At 34.1% G+C, this 16,433-nt stretch overlaps 1 protein-coding gene across 4 annotated transcripts in view; it reads left to right on the top strand.

Annotated features, from left to right (window-relative positions):
• APAF1 (apoptotic peptidase activating factor 1) overlaps positions 1–15,789 on the top strand; it is a 30,968-nt gene extending 15,179 nt beyond the window's left edge. For 2 of the 4 annotated variants that reach the window (XM_061357178.1, XM_061357188.1), the window contains exons 14-27: positions 1,048–1,173; positions 1,804–1,935; positions 3,682–3,807; positions 4,898–5,059; positions 5,358–5,486; positions 6,263–6,388; positions 7,225–7,344; positions 8,774–8,899; positions 9,256–9,381; positions 10,997–11,116; positions 11,447–11,572; positions 12,314–12,439; positions 12,872–13,018; positions 14,141–15,789. In XM_061357178.1, the coding sequence (XP_061213162.1) occupies positions 1,048–1,173; positions 1,804–1,935; positions 3,682–3,807; positions 4,898–5,059; positions 5,358–5,486; positions 6,263–6,388; positions 7,225–7,344; positions 8,774–8,899; positions 9,256–9,381; positions 10,997–11,116; positions 11,447–11,572; positions 12,314–12,439; positions 12,872–13,018; positions 14,141–14,284 (1,836 nt within the window). In that variant the 3' untranslated portion in view covers positions 14,285–15,789. Of the gene's footprint in view, positions 1–1,047; positions 1,174–1,803; positions 1,936–3,681; positions 3,808–4,897; positions 5,060–5,357; positions 5,487–6,262; positions 6,389–7,224; positions 7,345–8,773; positions 8,900–9,255; positions 9,382–10,976; positions 11,117–11,446; positions 11,573–12,313; positions 12,440–12,836; positions 13,019–14,140 lie in introns of those variants that run through there. The other 2 variants (XM_061357199.1, XR_009726105.1) reach the window with 2 other exon arrangements.
• The last annotated feature ends 644 nt before the right edge of the window (positions 15,790–16,433 follow it).

Below are 16,433 nucleotides of genomic sequence, written 5' to 3' on the forward strand. Positions count from 1 at the left end.
CAAGAAAGTAAAATCTGTGGATTGCATATAAACTAAATTTTTCTTGATGAAGTAATAGGAAAACTAGCAATAATCCTTTTTTGCATTCTTTAACTTTGAAGTTATTAATGTTTTTTTCTAATAGTGGCCTAAGTTTTTTAGTTTTCAAGCTATTCCTACTTTTTCTGTAAAATAAAATAAAAAAAAATCCTATATTAAGAGCAGGTGTTCTGCAGAATTTACTGTAAATGTACATTTCCTGTTACTTCAGTATTTGTGTTCTTATTTGAATAAATACTAACCATTTCATTATCACTGATACTCCTGTTCAATGAAAAAGGAAAAAAGCAGGGAACTGTGGTATCCTGGAGGCTGCTGTGAAGAACGCCTTGTGATATTTTTTAATAGTTAAGAATATGTAATCTAGGAGGAAAGGGTGACCTGATTTCCCTCCTCACCACCCCACCCCTCACCATTGTAAAGTCAGATCCAGAATGTTGGGATTTTGATTAAGATGTGACACTTTTCTCCCGCTGTCCTTCTATTGCCTGTGACTAGCTCAAGACTGAGACTTGCATCATCCTGTAGAATTCTTCACAACTTTTTCCTTGCTTATTCCCCGAATCATCAATTTCTGCTGAAGTTATTACTTTCCACTAAAGGATATTACCTATATATACACCTGGATTTTATATTTTGAAGAATAGTTTAGATTTTGTTAATAGATACAGTGTTTTGCAGGTACTACTAGAAAGTACTAAGAAAGGACATGGGCTATGCTTAATGACTAAGTGTAGGAAAAGTCATTAATGAAACTTTTCATACGCAGTATTTTTAAAAACCAGTTTTTACTTTTTCTCTCTAATAATTTCTATCACCCTTACAAAATTGCAGCTCACATTAAATATTTTTATAATTACTATGTTCATTTTCCTAAAATTATGCTTTCAAAAATAAATCAAATTTATGGAGAGCTTTTATAAAAAGAGCTGTTTAAGAGAAAACAGACTTGTATTTGTATTTTACAATTCTATGTGAGTTGTCAGATTTTATTGTCTATTGTTTTAGGTGTTTAAAGCAGAAAGTGGAGAGAGACTTCTGGAGATAAGTGCCCATGATGACGAAATACTTTGCTGCGCTTTCTCTGCAGATGGTGAATTTGTAGCAACTTGTTCTGCTGACAAAAAAGTGAAGGTAAGGAAATTCAGAGCAGACAAATTTTTCAAATTAAGAATTTTGATTTCAGTTTAACCAAATCAGGTAGAGCAGATTCTGAAGACTAAAGGGTTTTTTTAACTGTCTCAAATCTTACGTGGATAATTCACCATTAAGAAATACAAAAGCTCCATCCACTACAAAACATAAAAGATGCTTGATGTTTACATCATGCAGCTTTACAACTTATTTTATTTCTGTTAGATGGTTCTTTCTAAGTAGAGCATGACGTGAGTCCAGTCCTATCTATAACATGAGGTGAATGTACCCAAAATTCTTTTTCCATTTTCTTTTTTGTTACATGTGAATTATTTACAGTTTTTAATTTCTATTTGTAGGAATTTTATTTCCTATTGTAGCAAAATGTTTGTGAAATTACAGTATTTATAAGATTCTAATCTGAATTATGCCCTTTCCCCTTGTAGCTTATTTTTTTCTAAGTGTAAATATATATGCTTTCCTTTTATTTTTGAAACATTTTTGAAGTGCTAAGAATGGTTTAAGGCTTCATCTGTATTTCAGCATAGTTTACAGATTTGTTGTTTTTTTTTTTAAACGAAGTACTTTAAACATATTTAAAAGTCTTTTTCATCCTTCAATTTTGTCTAGATCTGGAATTCAAGAACAGGCCAATGTAGGCGTGTTTATGAAGAGCACTCAGAGCAGGTCAATTGCTGCCAGTTCAATAACAGAAGTGGTCAATATCTTTTAGCCACCTGCTCAAATGACACTTTCATCAAAGTAAGTGGAAAAATTTGAGGTTGTTCTCATGCTGCTTGTTATAACATTATAATGTATAAATATATTTAAACACTGTAAATTATTATTTTTTTTAATGAGCCTGGTAGAAGAGAGATAGCAACAGATTGAGCGTACTGACAACATCTCTGTAATCATATTTCTGTGAGGCAGAACAGGAGGGGTGTTTGTGCTCAGCGAAAGAGAACGGGCAATTCCTCTACTGGTAGAGCATGAAGGTGAAGGCTTTAGCAAGACTTTTAGATGGTGGTGTGGGAATTGGACAACATAGGAATGAAATACCTGATTAAAAACAGCATAAGAAAAATGAAGGCAGAAATTTAGGATTGAAAACATGAATAATGTGAAAAACTGGATGCTGAAAGACGGGGGGGGGAAGTATTATGGAAGTGTAGCAGCTACATTTATTTATGAAGTTGATTTGACATAGTAAAGAAATGAAGGTGGAAGCCAACAAAACAGTATTCAAAGCAAGGGGTTTGTCATGTTAACCATCTGGCACTGTTCAGACTGGGAGGCTGCATCTGAGGGAAGGGAGAAACCAGAAGAATCAAGTAAGGCCTAGACTGTGACATATACGAGTGCAATTTCACAGTACAACTAAGCGAATCGTATAGCTAACTGGCACTGAAGGTGTCCTGGCTATAAATAAATACTTGCCTTTGTTGCAGTGCATGTGCTGATCTGCAATAGTGTGGTCAAGGACCTAGCTCTGCAAATACTTCTGTGTGGTGGGATCAGTTTTCTGCTTGTTTAGTTTCCTCTAGTGCCTTGATTGCCCAGTTTCAGTGCAGCAAAGAGTGAAATTGTTAGTGAGACAACTGTCACTTCCAGCTGTAGCTAGGAGGAATAGAGATTTTAGGATTTTAGACAGTGTTTGACACTTTTCATTTGTATTGAATGTCAGAACTGACGTATGCACAATAATCAAAAGGACCTGATTTTTTTATTTTCAGAGAACACCATAAAAGTGACGGTTCTTGTTTTGAGTTCTCACTGGAACTCTCAAATGTACGATTTCTTTAAATTAGGAAAAAAGTGAAGGAATTTGGGCGTGAAGAAAGGAAGCCTGGGCTATAGACTTGGAAAACTGTGTGTGAGAGAGGGGTGGTGAGAAGGAGCCCTAAACAAAAAACCACATGGAAGTGTTCAAGCCTGTGGGTGGGGCTTGGAGCAACCTGGTATAGTGGAAGGTATCCCTGTCCATGGCAAGAGGGGTTAGAACTAGATAATCTTTAAGATTGATTCCAACCCTAAGCCATGCTATGATTCTAGGATTCTTCTAACTTTGTTAGTATGGAAGTGGCAAGGATGATATTCAGACCGGCTAAGACTAACCCAAGAGATTTAATTTTTGTTATTATGCCTAAGCTACAGAATTCTGAACTTTGAAGTTGAAAGGGGAAGAGGCAAGAGGAAGCTTCTTCCTCAGTCTGACGAAACTTCCAGTAACTTTCTGCTGTTCAAGGGCGTTGTCTGCACTGTACAGGAAGTTTAACTAGGTGTATGTAATTCTGATGTTAATAGTTTCATGCACATTAGCAGATGGAGTTAAATTGTGGGGTAGCGCAGGGCATAACATCAAATCCATGAGGGTGTGGGTAAAACTAAGGAAAAAAAATAATTGAAATTTTGGTTGTTAGTGAATGATTTTGAGAAGAGCATGAACAGTCTGTCTTTGAATAATTCTTTAATATGGTGATATTTATATGTTTATTTCTCATGCAGATTTGGGATTTGAACAAAAAGTATTGTAGAAATACAATGATGGGTCATGAAAATTCTGTCAATCACTGTAGATTTTCACCAGATGATGAATATGTTGCTAGCTGCTCAACAGATGGAACAGTAAAGGTACAGAGTGTGTTTTAAAATCAAGTGTTTGTGTTGATGATGGCTTTGGGTTTTTGTTTGTTTTTTTTTTTTGGTATCAAATGTATAAGAGAATATGTGTGAGAAAACTGTATCTGCATGATCAGCTTTAATGCATTAAATCCTGAAACATGTGATTATTGGTCCCATATTAATGCAAGATAGCTTGTCCAATACCAGCAAAAAAGTTGGGTGCCTGTAACTAAATCCTAGCTAGTCTCAGTTTCAGTCCTTTTTCACATTTTACATTTTTTCCTCTAATATACTTTGTTAAGAAGACTGGATGTGTGTGTGTGAACCTTGTTTGTTTTAAATTAGTAAGTTTTTAGGTTAATTGAAAGTTCTGTTATCTCTGTCAATGAATCATCTGTAAACATAAAAGCAATTTCTATGTGCTGTTTTTCATATATGGACTAGAAGTGACTTAAGAGGTTTATGTGTTTTTCCTTAGGATGTAAGTATTGTTTTTATTGCCTTCGGCTGCAACAGGACTACACTATTTCAGAATTGCAGTTCTTAAAACACTTGTTATTTTTCTGTATTGTTGCTAAATCGGGAAGGAAGAGTTGCTTTAGCTGTTGCTATTCAGAAGGAAAATTGTAGTGGAGAGAACAGAAGTAGTAGATTTTTGGCAGGTCCCTCAGTGAAATTAAGGTGCAAAGCTAAATGTATGCCACATTTCTTATGGCGAGTGGGCTTTTAATAAAGAGTTGCAAAGCAGCTATTATTTTTTGTTTTATTATTTTGTTAAGTAGATATTGAGACAGGATTGTAGCTGGAATGAGGGAACACGGGGAGAGGGTTCTGCTACAGTGTAAGCCTTTGTTGTTGTTGTTGTTTTATTTTTTTCCAGTTTGTGGTTTTTAGTTCTTTTTGTCTAAGCCTTCTGGGTTTGTGAATATTCTAATGCTTTTTCTTCACCGGAGAAGGTAGCAAAGGCTTTCTTTTTCATATTCTAACCCCCACACCTCTTCTTTCATAGAAGTGATTGGGAGTTAGCTCTCCTCTGTTGAGTTCTGTATCAACATTGGTGAAAAGAGGTTTTGTGTATTTCCTTTACTTTTTACTGCAGCTTTGGGGAGTACGCTCAGCAAATGAACTGAAAAGTATTGAGATAAAAGACTTCTTCAAGAATGCAGATGAGCAAACAGATGATGTGGAGGTTTTAGTAAAATGTTGCTCTTGGTCCAGAAATGGTGACATGATTTTGGTGGTAGCCAAAAATAAGCTTTTGGTAAGTACCTCACTTGAATAATTTTTTTGGAGGTAGTATATTTCAATTAGGTATTGGTAGTATGTTTCAATTACCTAGAAATTATGATTAAAGATAAAATTCTAGTCCATTAATATATTTCACATATGAGATGCATGATTTAAAATGTGTGTAAAGTAAAAATATGTGGCCAGCAAATTCATTGACTGAGGGGAATACCTTCTGAATTAAAGAATGAACACTGTTGAACATACAAGGTATTTGTCTCTAGTGAAGTTATTCAAACTGGGTGCTAATTACTGTGATTCTGTGTTCACAGCTTTTTGGTGTTAAAACATGGGATTTGCTAACACAGGTCATCATGAGTCATCACAGTACAATCCAATACTGTGACTTTTGTCCTGATGATGAGTTAGTAGCAGTTGCTTTGTCTCACTGTTCTGTTGAGGTAAGTGTCTTTTCTACAGTATACCTGGAAAAACTACTTGTAACATAAAATGTTACATTTGTCTTAATAGTTTCTTGTATGCAGAGGGGAAACAAATGTACTTCATTCTGTCTAATTTTCATTTGCTTCTGGTATATAAAATATAAGTTGGGAAATAATGATTTAAAGTTATATGTCATTTTGGACAACAGAACTCATGTTTATACAAAAACAGCAGTCCACTAAATTTATTTAAAGTTAATGTTGTCACACTAACGAGTGTTCCTTAGAACAAACCAAGCTCTACCATATGCTGCTACAAGAATGTGGAAACTCACTAAAAAGGAATGAAATATCTAGAGTAACTTTGGGACTAGCATGGCTTCAGCAAGCCTGTACAACTATTAGTTTTGGGGTTGGGGTTCTTTTTTTTTTTGTTTGTTTGTTGTTGTTGTTGCTGCTTGTTTTTTTGGGGGGGGTTTGCAATCTCTGTGGTCAAGTCGAACTTGCATTTTTTTATGCTGTGAGTGATTTTTATTTATTTTTTTTTTTTTTTTGGCTTTTCTTCCCCTCCCTGCCGCTTTTAAAATTATAGCAGTCAAAGAGGCTGCTGATGCAGTTTTCTTGTCCACCGAAATGTGATAAGCAGGCACAGTTCATTACATCTGATTTCAGAATGAGAAGTAATAAAATACTAGAAAAATAGTAATTAAGTATACTGCTTCTTGTTTTGCATTGTTTTCCTGTAATTTACATTCTAAATCCATTTGAATTCTTCTTTGATATTTTTATTGTAGTTATGGAATATTAAATCTTTATCAAAAGTGGCATATTGCAGGGGACACATGAGCTGGGTTCATTGTGTGACATTTTCGCCAGATGGATCTTTATTTCTGACATCATCTGATGACCAGACAATACGTGTAAGATGTCATTTTCCATTCTGAAAAATGTGAATTTATATTATCAAATTACGCATTTACAAAGTTGTTTTTAATAAAAATGTCACATATAATATATACATAATATATTGATATGATATATTTAGTATTTATGTTCACTTATAGCCAATATATATTTAGATATTTGTTATAAAATTATTTAGATATACAGTAAAATGAGCTTGTGTTTTTACTTTACTATTTATCTAAATTTACTGTATATCTATGGGATTTGTGAAGTCCAGTAGCCATTCAAGAGTAATTGTAACCTGGTTTGTTTAAGATATTATTTGAATAAGAAATCTTGAAGTTTTTAAGGATCCTAGCACACTTGAAGTTGTTTTCATTGTTAAATGTATCTGCATATTAATGGTCAGGATACTTTTCTATAATTGTAATGCCTCACTAAAACCTGTGGAAGCAGAAATATAGTTTCTTTTTCTTCTAATTAGACACTTACAGTCTTTAAATTTTGAAAGCAATTGAAGTATAGAAACCTCTACTCGGTATTTTTTGTAATTGGATCTTAACATTCTGCTTTGGATTAGAAAATTGTAGACTTTATAGCTATAGACTCGAAACACAGGGGAGTCAGCTAGTCATCCTGAAAAAAATTTTGTTCTGTTTCATCCATTGGAATCGCCATAGTAATTGCACAACCTCACCTAGTAAATGAAAATAGCAGAAATAAAATTTTCACTGATTTTAGAAATCAGTGTTACTTGCAAGTTTATAAGTCTTTGGCTTACTTAGTCTTACTCAGCCAGTTTTGTATTTTGTTCTTTAATAAAGTTAATGAAATACTTTTTCTTCAACAGATTTGGGAAACAAAGAAGGTGTGTAAGTCTTCTGATGCTGTGCTAAAAAGTGAACTAGATGTTGTATTTCACAATGATGAAGTGACGATTTTGGCAATTTACAATCAGAAGCATTTACAAGTAAGCTGTATTTCTCAATATGTTAATGCATTTGAATTTCATCTGCGAATGTCAGGAAATGGAGGAAGCACTGCAAGTACTGCTTGTTCATGGCTGTCAACACTTGGAATTTGTAGCAAATAATTCCTAATGTATGATAGCATTTTTATATCTAGAAATTCTGCCTAGTTTAGTAAGCAAAAAATGAAGTTTGAGGGGAAATTTCCACACAGATGTCAAAACTGAATCTGGATGCAGAGGACCAGAACTGTTTTCATGACTGGGAAGCTGTGAACCCTCCACGTGGCTCAGATGTGCACAGCAATATGTAGTGTGTGCAGCGTGTATAGACGTGCAGATGTGTTACACAGCACATGTACATGATGCACAGAACTGCTGTGTAATAGCTGAATCAGTCATTTCAAATTGGGGGAATGAAAGATGTGAGCCCAAGTCTGCCAGTAGCCTTAGGAGAGCTTGGAGTCCTGAATTGTAAAATCTGTAGCAACTACTATGTAATGTTGTAGTCTGGCTCTCATTTGAATTAGTAGACTGATCTGTTTGTTTGTGATTAGTATATCTCTGTTGTAACTTTACGTGAAATATTTCTTAGAGGAAATGGTGCTTAGATTTTCTACCCTAAATACAATATTCTGACATCCTGTAGCAATATAGTAATGAGAGAAGACTCCACTCTAGAAAGAAAATAGATTTTTCCTTTACCCTTGCACAAGAAAAGAAATTGAAAAGACAAATTGCAGTTAAGCATGTGTACTGTAGTTTAACAATATTTCTCTGCTATCACATCTCTAAAAGCATTCTTTCTTGCAATTGTGGTGTTTTACCCTTTGTAATTTGTAATCTCTCAAAATTGTGGTTCTAGTCACCTTTCAATTTACAGTATGTTATTTTTTAAACACTTCACACTGGTAGCTTTCTAAACTTAACCTTTGGAAATCATTGTATTCTAAAGACTTCTCTCTTCTCCCTCCTTTCCCAACTGGGAATTGATTTGAGAGTGATACTGAATTGAGTTTTGGTGTATTATATGTGCTAGTAAATTTAAAGTCATGCTTAGAGGATGCACTTAGAGGATTTTGTGCTCCATTTGGCATGTGTTATATAATCTGGCTGGCAAGGTAAATAAATTTGAGTGTGGAGCTCACTACATGGCTTTTGAAATTCAGGAGTAGTATTTTGTTTCTTCTAGTCAGACAAACTTTAAAAAGCCTTCTAATATTGAGATGAATTTCCTCTTGCAAACTTGTCCAGTTCAGAGAGCATTCTATGAAGATAGTTGCACTAACCTTCAAAGCAATTGGTTTATGAAAATAACTCGTCTTTATAATTCAGAGTTTGAAATTGGCATACTGTTCTCTTTAATGTTCTTAGATCTATATTTTAATTAAGTTTGAATTTAAAGATATTGTAATAACTTCCTATTTTGCAGCTTATCGATGGAAATACAGACAGTGTTGTTATACAGACAGGAGCTCAAGAATCCCCCATTTCCTGCTGTTGCTTAAGTGAAGATCTCAAATTTGCAGCTTTTGGACAGGAGAGTGGAACAATAAAGGTATTACATCCTAAATTGATTTTAAAAAGGAGAACATCCTTCTTGGTGCTTTTCCTTTTTACAGAAATATCACTTAAGTAACTTTGTACAATAATATTCTTCAATATAATACTTCAAAGTTTTTACATTTGTGAACGATGTCTAAATGACAGTAATTTAAAGGTACTGCTAATAGTGTAGTTCTGAATTTCATTTTACCAAGGAGTAAGCTAATATAAATTTTTTATTGTTCCAGACCATTGACTGAGAATCACGTCTTCACAATCCTGGTTATTTAAAAAATAATTTGATGTTATTTTCTTCCTTTTCCTCAAGTATGTAAAATAAATATAATTATTTCATTCTTAATTCTAAAGGTATTACAGTTGTTGGATGGGAAAGTTCTGAAGTCCCGAGAGGCCTACAAGACATCAGTGCAGCGTTGTCAATTTACATCTGATTATCAGACTCTCATTTCGAGTGCTCATGATTCAGTTATACAGGTTTGGAAGATATTTAAAAAGATAAAGTTATAATTTACATTTTATTTAAAAAGATCTTGTACACTATAGATAATATAAAGTTAGTAAATGACTACTGTATTCTCTATTGCTTCATCTTGCAACAAGAGACTGTAGAAACTGTAGCCTCTATTTATACCTTATGTGATAATGAGCATTACACAATATCTATTTTTAATGCTGTGGATGACAGAAAGGCACCAACTCCTATAAGATGGGGAAAGGAATGTTAGTTTTCAAAGGTTACTCAACACTGTTCTGATTGCATGAGTAGAGGATCTGGGATGAGACCCAGAACTGTCTATACATGATAGGTCTGTCAGTGGGCTTGCTTACATTGAAGGAGATATGAAGACCTGTCTCTGAGCAGGTTAGTGTGTCCACCTAGTCCAGTCCAGTGCTGAATACAGATACTAACTAGAAACAGAGTGGCTGCACTAATGCAGTCTCAAATTAATCAGCTCTGCCTCTCAGCAGGGTAGATAGGCATTGGTGAAGCATTCTGGTGTGTCTGTATTAGCATTTTAGCTCACCGCTGGGATGTATTTCTGAAATGAATGTTCTGGTCATTCATGCATACTGTGCTTTAGTTTGCACTTCAGAGCAGTTACAGGCATACTGAAAGAATTCCTAAACCTAGAGCACATGCTGCAGGTGCTAATCAGCATTCGGTGCACACAGCCAAATTTGAGCAGTTTTAAATAAAGCCTCCAAAACACATGTGAGTGCTGGTTCTCAGCACTGTTTTTCTCACCAAATCCGTTCCAATATCAGTGTTTTACCTACTTGCTGATGTACATGCAACCTAAGCAGCATCCGATCTGAAGCTAGCTTGAGTGCCCTCGCTGCGGTTAATTAAGCAGTACAGACGGCTCATCAGTTTATCGGCTTTGGGAGCCTTTTCAGGTTGGTTTTCCTCTGGATCGTCCGCTCCCTCTAGTGGACACCGTCTCAGTTAAACCTCCAGCGTTGTCTGAACACCTCTGCTTTCTGAACTTCGATACAGAAAACCCATTAATTTGAAAACTATAAAATCATTGGAATTTAAATTGATGCTTAATAGCTTCTGTAAAATAAACTTCAAGAACTTATTCAGTTATCAGTGAATAGTTGAATTTAAAATGTGTCATTTTATTATAAAAATGCAAAGCAAAATGGCATTTCATTAAAAATATGCTTTAGCAATATAGAATAAAGTTAATTTAAGTATAGATAATATGAGGTTTGTCAGGTGATGGAAGTCTGTTGCAATAATCGAAGGTTTAAAACTCCAAACTTCTGGGATGCCTAGAAAATTATTGGTTTGCTTTTCATTTTTAAAGTGCCAGTAAATTTTAAGCATCAAATTCACTTTGAGAATCAGATTGTGTTTATTATAGGGAACTTTCTCATAGATTGAGTATGCCATAGTATTTAATATTCAGTCTTCAGCATCTCTCCTATGGATATCTTCAGTATCTAACCTTTTAATTAGTTGCTGCCTCCGTAAGAACTTTTTATTATTCCTGTGACTTAAAAGTCAGTTAGTTAATTCTTCTCACCTTTGCCATTAAAATTTTGGGAATTTTTTTTTAAAGTATTCCATCTTTATGATTAGGTATGGAATTGGCAATTGGATGAATGTGTGCTTCTAAGAGGGCACAAGGAAGCGATCAAGGATTTTAGACTTCTGGAAAATTCAAAACTCCTTTCTTGGTCATTTGATGGAACCGTTAAGGTAAATAAAAGGCTGTGAATTGACAAATCACATACGATACATCTCGCCATCTTTTCTAACATTTGGTATTTTTGCACTTTGTGTTGCCACACATCTCACTGAATCGATTCTAAAGTCTGAGGTGACTTTTTAAGACGCAATTTTGCATTTTCTGTTTCTGGTAAGGTTTACAGTCTTTTATTTTAACTATACCACTAAGTACAACAAAATATTTGCCACATTAGAACTATGTAGTTGAGTTTATCTCTTATATATTCTTGTGTAAGATGCAGGTTCGTTAACCATTTTACAGTGTTAGAGAAGTAACTTGTTTTCCTCTATATTTGTTAGGTTTGGAATATCACTACTGGCAACATAGAAAAAGATTTTGCTTGCCATGGAGGCACTGTTCTTTCCTGTGCTGTTTCACCTGATGGTAGTAAATTTTCATCTACTTCTGCTGACAAAACTGCAAAGGTTGGTTACTGTCTGTAAGCACATAAAAATGATGGTTTATTTGTCCTGAAATATATGCTGTATTTTCTTTTATTCTGAGGTGACTAGTGATTATTTAAGCTATGCTGTTGTATTTTTAGTATTAAATTTCCTACATCTGTGAACTTGTTTCTAAAGCTATTACTGTTATTTCAGTATTCATCTTGGATATAACTTAAGGCTGTCCTGGTGACTTCTGTACAAATAAAATGCACATTTAGTGCACAAGCTTGTGGAGAAGACTTTGTTTAGTTCTCTGTATTGATTTATTAATAGTGTAACATCTTAATTTGGAAACCTAAACTGAGAAAAGTTTCTGGAACTTCCAGTGAAAGTGCTGTCCATAGGTTCTGGTATTCCCATTTGGAAGCAAGGTGCAAAAAGTGAACTGTTTAATATTCTGCCCCATTAGATTTTTAAAGTGTCCTGTTATATTTTCTAAAATCTAGCTTTAAGCTGATTGATGAATTCTTTTCCTATGAACAGCTTGAAACTTTCTTGTAAATGACTCAGTTTGATTAGAGTATATTCCAAGGTTAAAAAATACACTTGCATGTGGTAGTAAATGCCTTCTTGTGTGATTCAGATGATAAAAAGACTACGATATAATACATACGTAAATGCACACACATGTATGCACATATATAAAAAGATCTTAAGTACAATTGAATACTAATGGTTTTGAACTATCTTTTTCACTTTTCTGTAATATTTTCCATTTAGATATGGAGCTTTCAAAGTCCATCTGTTCTTCATGAGCTGAAAGGTCATGAAGCCTGTGTGCGGTGCTGTACTTTCTCTCGTAATAACAAATTATTGGCCACTGGAGATGACAAAGGAGAAATAAGGGTATTGCTTCAATCTTCCTGTTTATTTTGCAATTCAATTGATAGTTCAGACAGAAAAGTTTTCACAGTTTGTCTAATTTGTTAACATTGTGGTGAAAATTGGGAAGTCAAAAATAGGAAAGTTTGCCACATGAGATATTAGTTTGTAACCATATTAATAGATTTATGTCCTGTGAATGCTGAGGAACTGATTCACATAATTTACCAATAATTCTACTGTGAATTGCATGCATGATCAAATCCTCGATATACATTACAGTTCTAAGAGGAGAATCATTTATTTTGGTTATTTTGTCACTTCAAGTAGAATGCTTATTTGCAATGGTTTTGTTATCTAATATTAAAAAAATACATTTCAGCTTTTCGTACTTGAGGTTTCCCCCTTTCTTCCTGCTTAGGTTTACTTATACCCATACTCTTTCCTCTGTTTTAGATCTGGGACATGTTAACAGGTGCGTTAGTTCACTCCTGCTCCCCAGTTACTGTAGATGAAGGAGAACCAACACATGGTGGTTGGGTAACAGACCTCTCATTTTCACCTGACAGTAAAATACTTGTGTCCTCTGGAGGCTATCTTAAGGTAAGCCCTTAAATAATCAAATATCCGAACGTGCCTAATTAAATGGCAATATTCTGATAATTCTAAATGAAAATGCAGACTAATTCAAATAAAGAAACCTGAGATGTTTTACTTAACACAAAGCTGTTCCATTTTCATGACTGTTAAGCTCTCTTCACCTCTTCTGAAATCTGAAACCGTCCTGAAAAGGTCTCATACAAATTTAGACTTAGACTTGGAGTTTGGTTTTGAACGCCATCTATTCAATTCTTATTAGCTTCAGATTTTTGTTATTTTTATATTATTATTGCTATGTAGTTATAAATCTGTGTTATGCACGCAACTGTAGTGCTACGTATTTCATGAGGTGAATAATAAGTAGTAAGACCACCTTTTATAGATGATCAAAGCTGAAGGTAATCTGTTTCGATATTTTGCTACTGCACTCAAATTTTGAAAGAATAGAGGGCATTGGAACAGTCAGGTAAAAGTGTTGTGCTGGATTGTGTTTAGTTTCATTTTGCATTGGTTTACAGTTTTTCCAAGAAATCTGAAATTTCAGATTTCAGTCTACATTCATGGAGCAAACAGATGGTGGAAGGTTTCTCTGTATCTTTGTTACTGGTGCTTACTGTAGATCCTAAAAAAAAAATAAAAAAATAGAAAAGTTCAGATATCACTGGCAAAAAAGTCTGTCTTACTAACAAAATTGTAAATGGTTTCAAATGTGTACATGATTGATCCTCTTGTGAATCCAGCCAAGTTCCTTAACCCAACCATAGTTTCAGTTACAATGTCTGGCAATGTGTTTCATATATTCATTTGGTTATATAAAAATGCATGATCTTTTAAATTTTGGGCATGTTACAGTTTAAGTCTATTGTTTTCATTTTGTGGTGAGGCAAGAGGCAGTACCTCAATTTATTGGTTTGTATGGCTTTGGTCTTTTTGAAGTTTGAAAGTCTTACGCCTCTGCTAAGTGGTCCTAAATGTTTTCTACTGAAGATTTCTTGGGTTTAATTTCTAATTCTACCTTTTTGGGAAAAGCAGTCACCTGGGCTTGCCACGGTAAGCCTGTTGATAGAATTTATCCTAAGCATCCTTCAACAAACTGAAAGTGTGTTCTTTTTTTCTTTTTTTTAGTGGTGGAATGTAAATACTGGAGAATCCTTACAGACCTTCTACACAAATGGAACAAACCTCAAGTCAATACGTGTGTCCCCTAATTTCAAAGTGTATGTGACTGTTGATAATCTTGGTATTCTTTATGTATTACGGAAGATGTGATTAATGTGCTGACCACTGCAAAGATAATTCATTTTTTAAGATGGAAACAAAATTGTGCTAAATGTTTGATACTCATTAAGATGTGAATTATATTTCATTGTTCTATTCATGTTGTCTTTATGTATACTTATGTACATTTATGCATATTTTTCAGATGAACTTGCATGCAATTGTGGTTTTATTAAGCATTATTCTAATCCTTAAATTTTGATTTGCGTATTAAGTATGTTGCTTCAAATTTTGTAAGGAAATTATATTAATATTTGCTCAAATTTGTTAAAATTAATAACGTTGAAGAAATAATAGGAATTTAATACTTTGAAATGTTGCTTTGTGCTATGACTAATGGCTAAATGTTCTCTAGCCATGAACAGAGCTATGTAAGATGCAAAAAAAATTTTTTTACTGCGATACAAGGATTTTCATTTAGTACAGAATGGAAAGAATCAGGGACGTCCTTCGTTTGAAAAATGAAACAGTTATCTTGGTGCTTGATGTCCAGAACAAATCAAGTAGCTGATTTATAGTGCTTCCCACTTGCAATAAGAGCCTTCATACTTCTAACCTTGTGAAGATAAAGTGCATTGTAACACGTATGAGCTATTCCTGTTAAGGAGAACATCTTGACTCTTGTTTTCTCAAGGCAGAATCTGACAGGATTTTGCAATTGAAGTGGAAGATGTTGTACCATATTTCTAGTCAAAAGAAGGATACAGCTAACCAGCTAAATTAAGAATGGAAAATATTTAAAAGGTATATATTGAAAAATATAAGATTATGTGAATTTTAGTTATTTTTCCTTTTGGAATTTGCATTCAGTTTATACAATGGATATATTTTACTTTCACCAGCTTTGTTTACATGGGATTCTATGAACAGGGATCTCTCGCCTGATAATATGTGATTATTATTTTTTTCTTAATTGTAATTTTTATAATCTATTTATAGATTCAACATGGGGTAGAAATGTTTTGTACTACTTATACTTGACATTCTTTTGTGAATAATTAGATAATTTTTCTTAGATACCCAGTTTTATTCTAGCAAATTGCCTCTCAACTGCGATGAGTAACTGCACAAGGATTAATATAATGATTTTCATATTTTTATACTTGGCAGTAGAACACTCCATCTAAGTACTTGATTGTAAAAAGTACATTATAAGTGTCTCAACTGATACTGAATAATGAAGTTCTCAGTTCTAGGTTTGGTTTTGTGTGTGTGTGTGTGTGTGTGTGTGTGTGTGTGTGTGTGCATTTCAAAAGCTTTAATATACACTCTTGGTATTTTCCTGGTTTTGACAATTGTTTCTTTTCCTCTTCTTTTAACTTGAAATTCCACCATTTCTAAGGTGCTATTCAATACGGGTCAGTGTAATCAAAGTACTGCTGGCAGAAATCCAAAGAGAAGGAATTCAATAGAAAAAATGTGATGTTTTGTATTCTGAGTATGTACAGCATTCAATAAAGATAATCCAGGCAGTACTGGCCAAAGCTGTAAATAAATTTGAATTCTTGAGTGTGTGTATGGGGTATTTTTGTTTTGTTTGGGGCTTTTTGTTTGGTTTTGGTTTTTTTGTTTAAAGGGTAAGAGGGAGGGGGAGTGCTGTTTTTTAAATTATCTTCTGTTGTGTTTTTATTTTCAATTTAAACATAATGATGTTTTACAAACTACATCAAAAGTACTTTGACAGGTAACCAACAGTATTAAATATAAGGATGGAAGTATGAGCCAACAAAGGGAAACTGAAGTCTTGGACTATGTCGTGCAATGTTCAGGGCAGCGTTGTTTCTGTCTGGTTTGTACAGACCTTATCATCCCTCTCTGAAGAGCTGAAGTTTCAAGGAGCAGGAATCTCCTCTCCTCCAGTGTCCTTTGACTGCATAGGCTGTGCTGTTCTTATTGCATGGGACCATGTTGGTCTGAATTTAGAGACCTAACTGGGTAAAAAGGATAAATGTTTCATGTTAGGAATCATGGCTCATAGTTGCCTTTTGTGACAATGCTAATGAAACTCTGATGACAGGAAAAACTGATCATGTTTTAATGAGTAAAGTGAATGGTAGATGAGCAGAGTTCATAGATGATTTCGATTTTGAAGTGAGTAGGAAGCAAATAGCACAAAGCTTGAAGAAGTGTGAGATAAATA

Source organism: Neopsephotus bourkii, unplaced genomic scaffold, assembly GCF_033783945.1.
Source record: "Neopsephotus bourkii isolate Nb327-2 ecotype Australia unplaced genomic scaffold, CSIRO-AGI_Nbou_v1 NB_107, whole genome shotgun sequence".
NCBI classification, from domain to species: Eukaryota; Metazoa; Chordata; class Aves; order Psittaciformes; family Psittacidae; genus Neopsephotus; species Neopsephotus bourkii.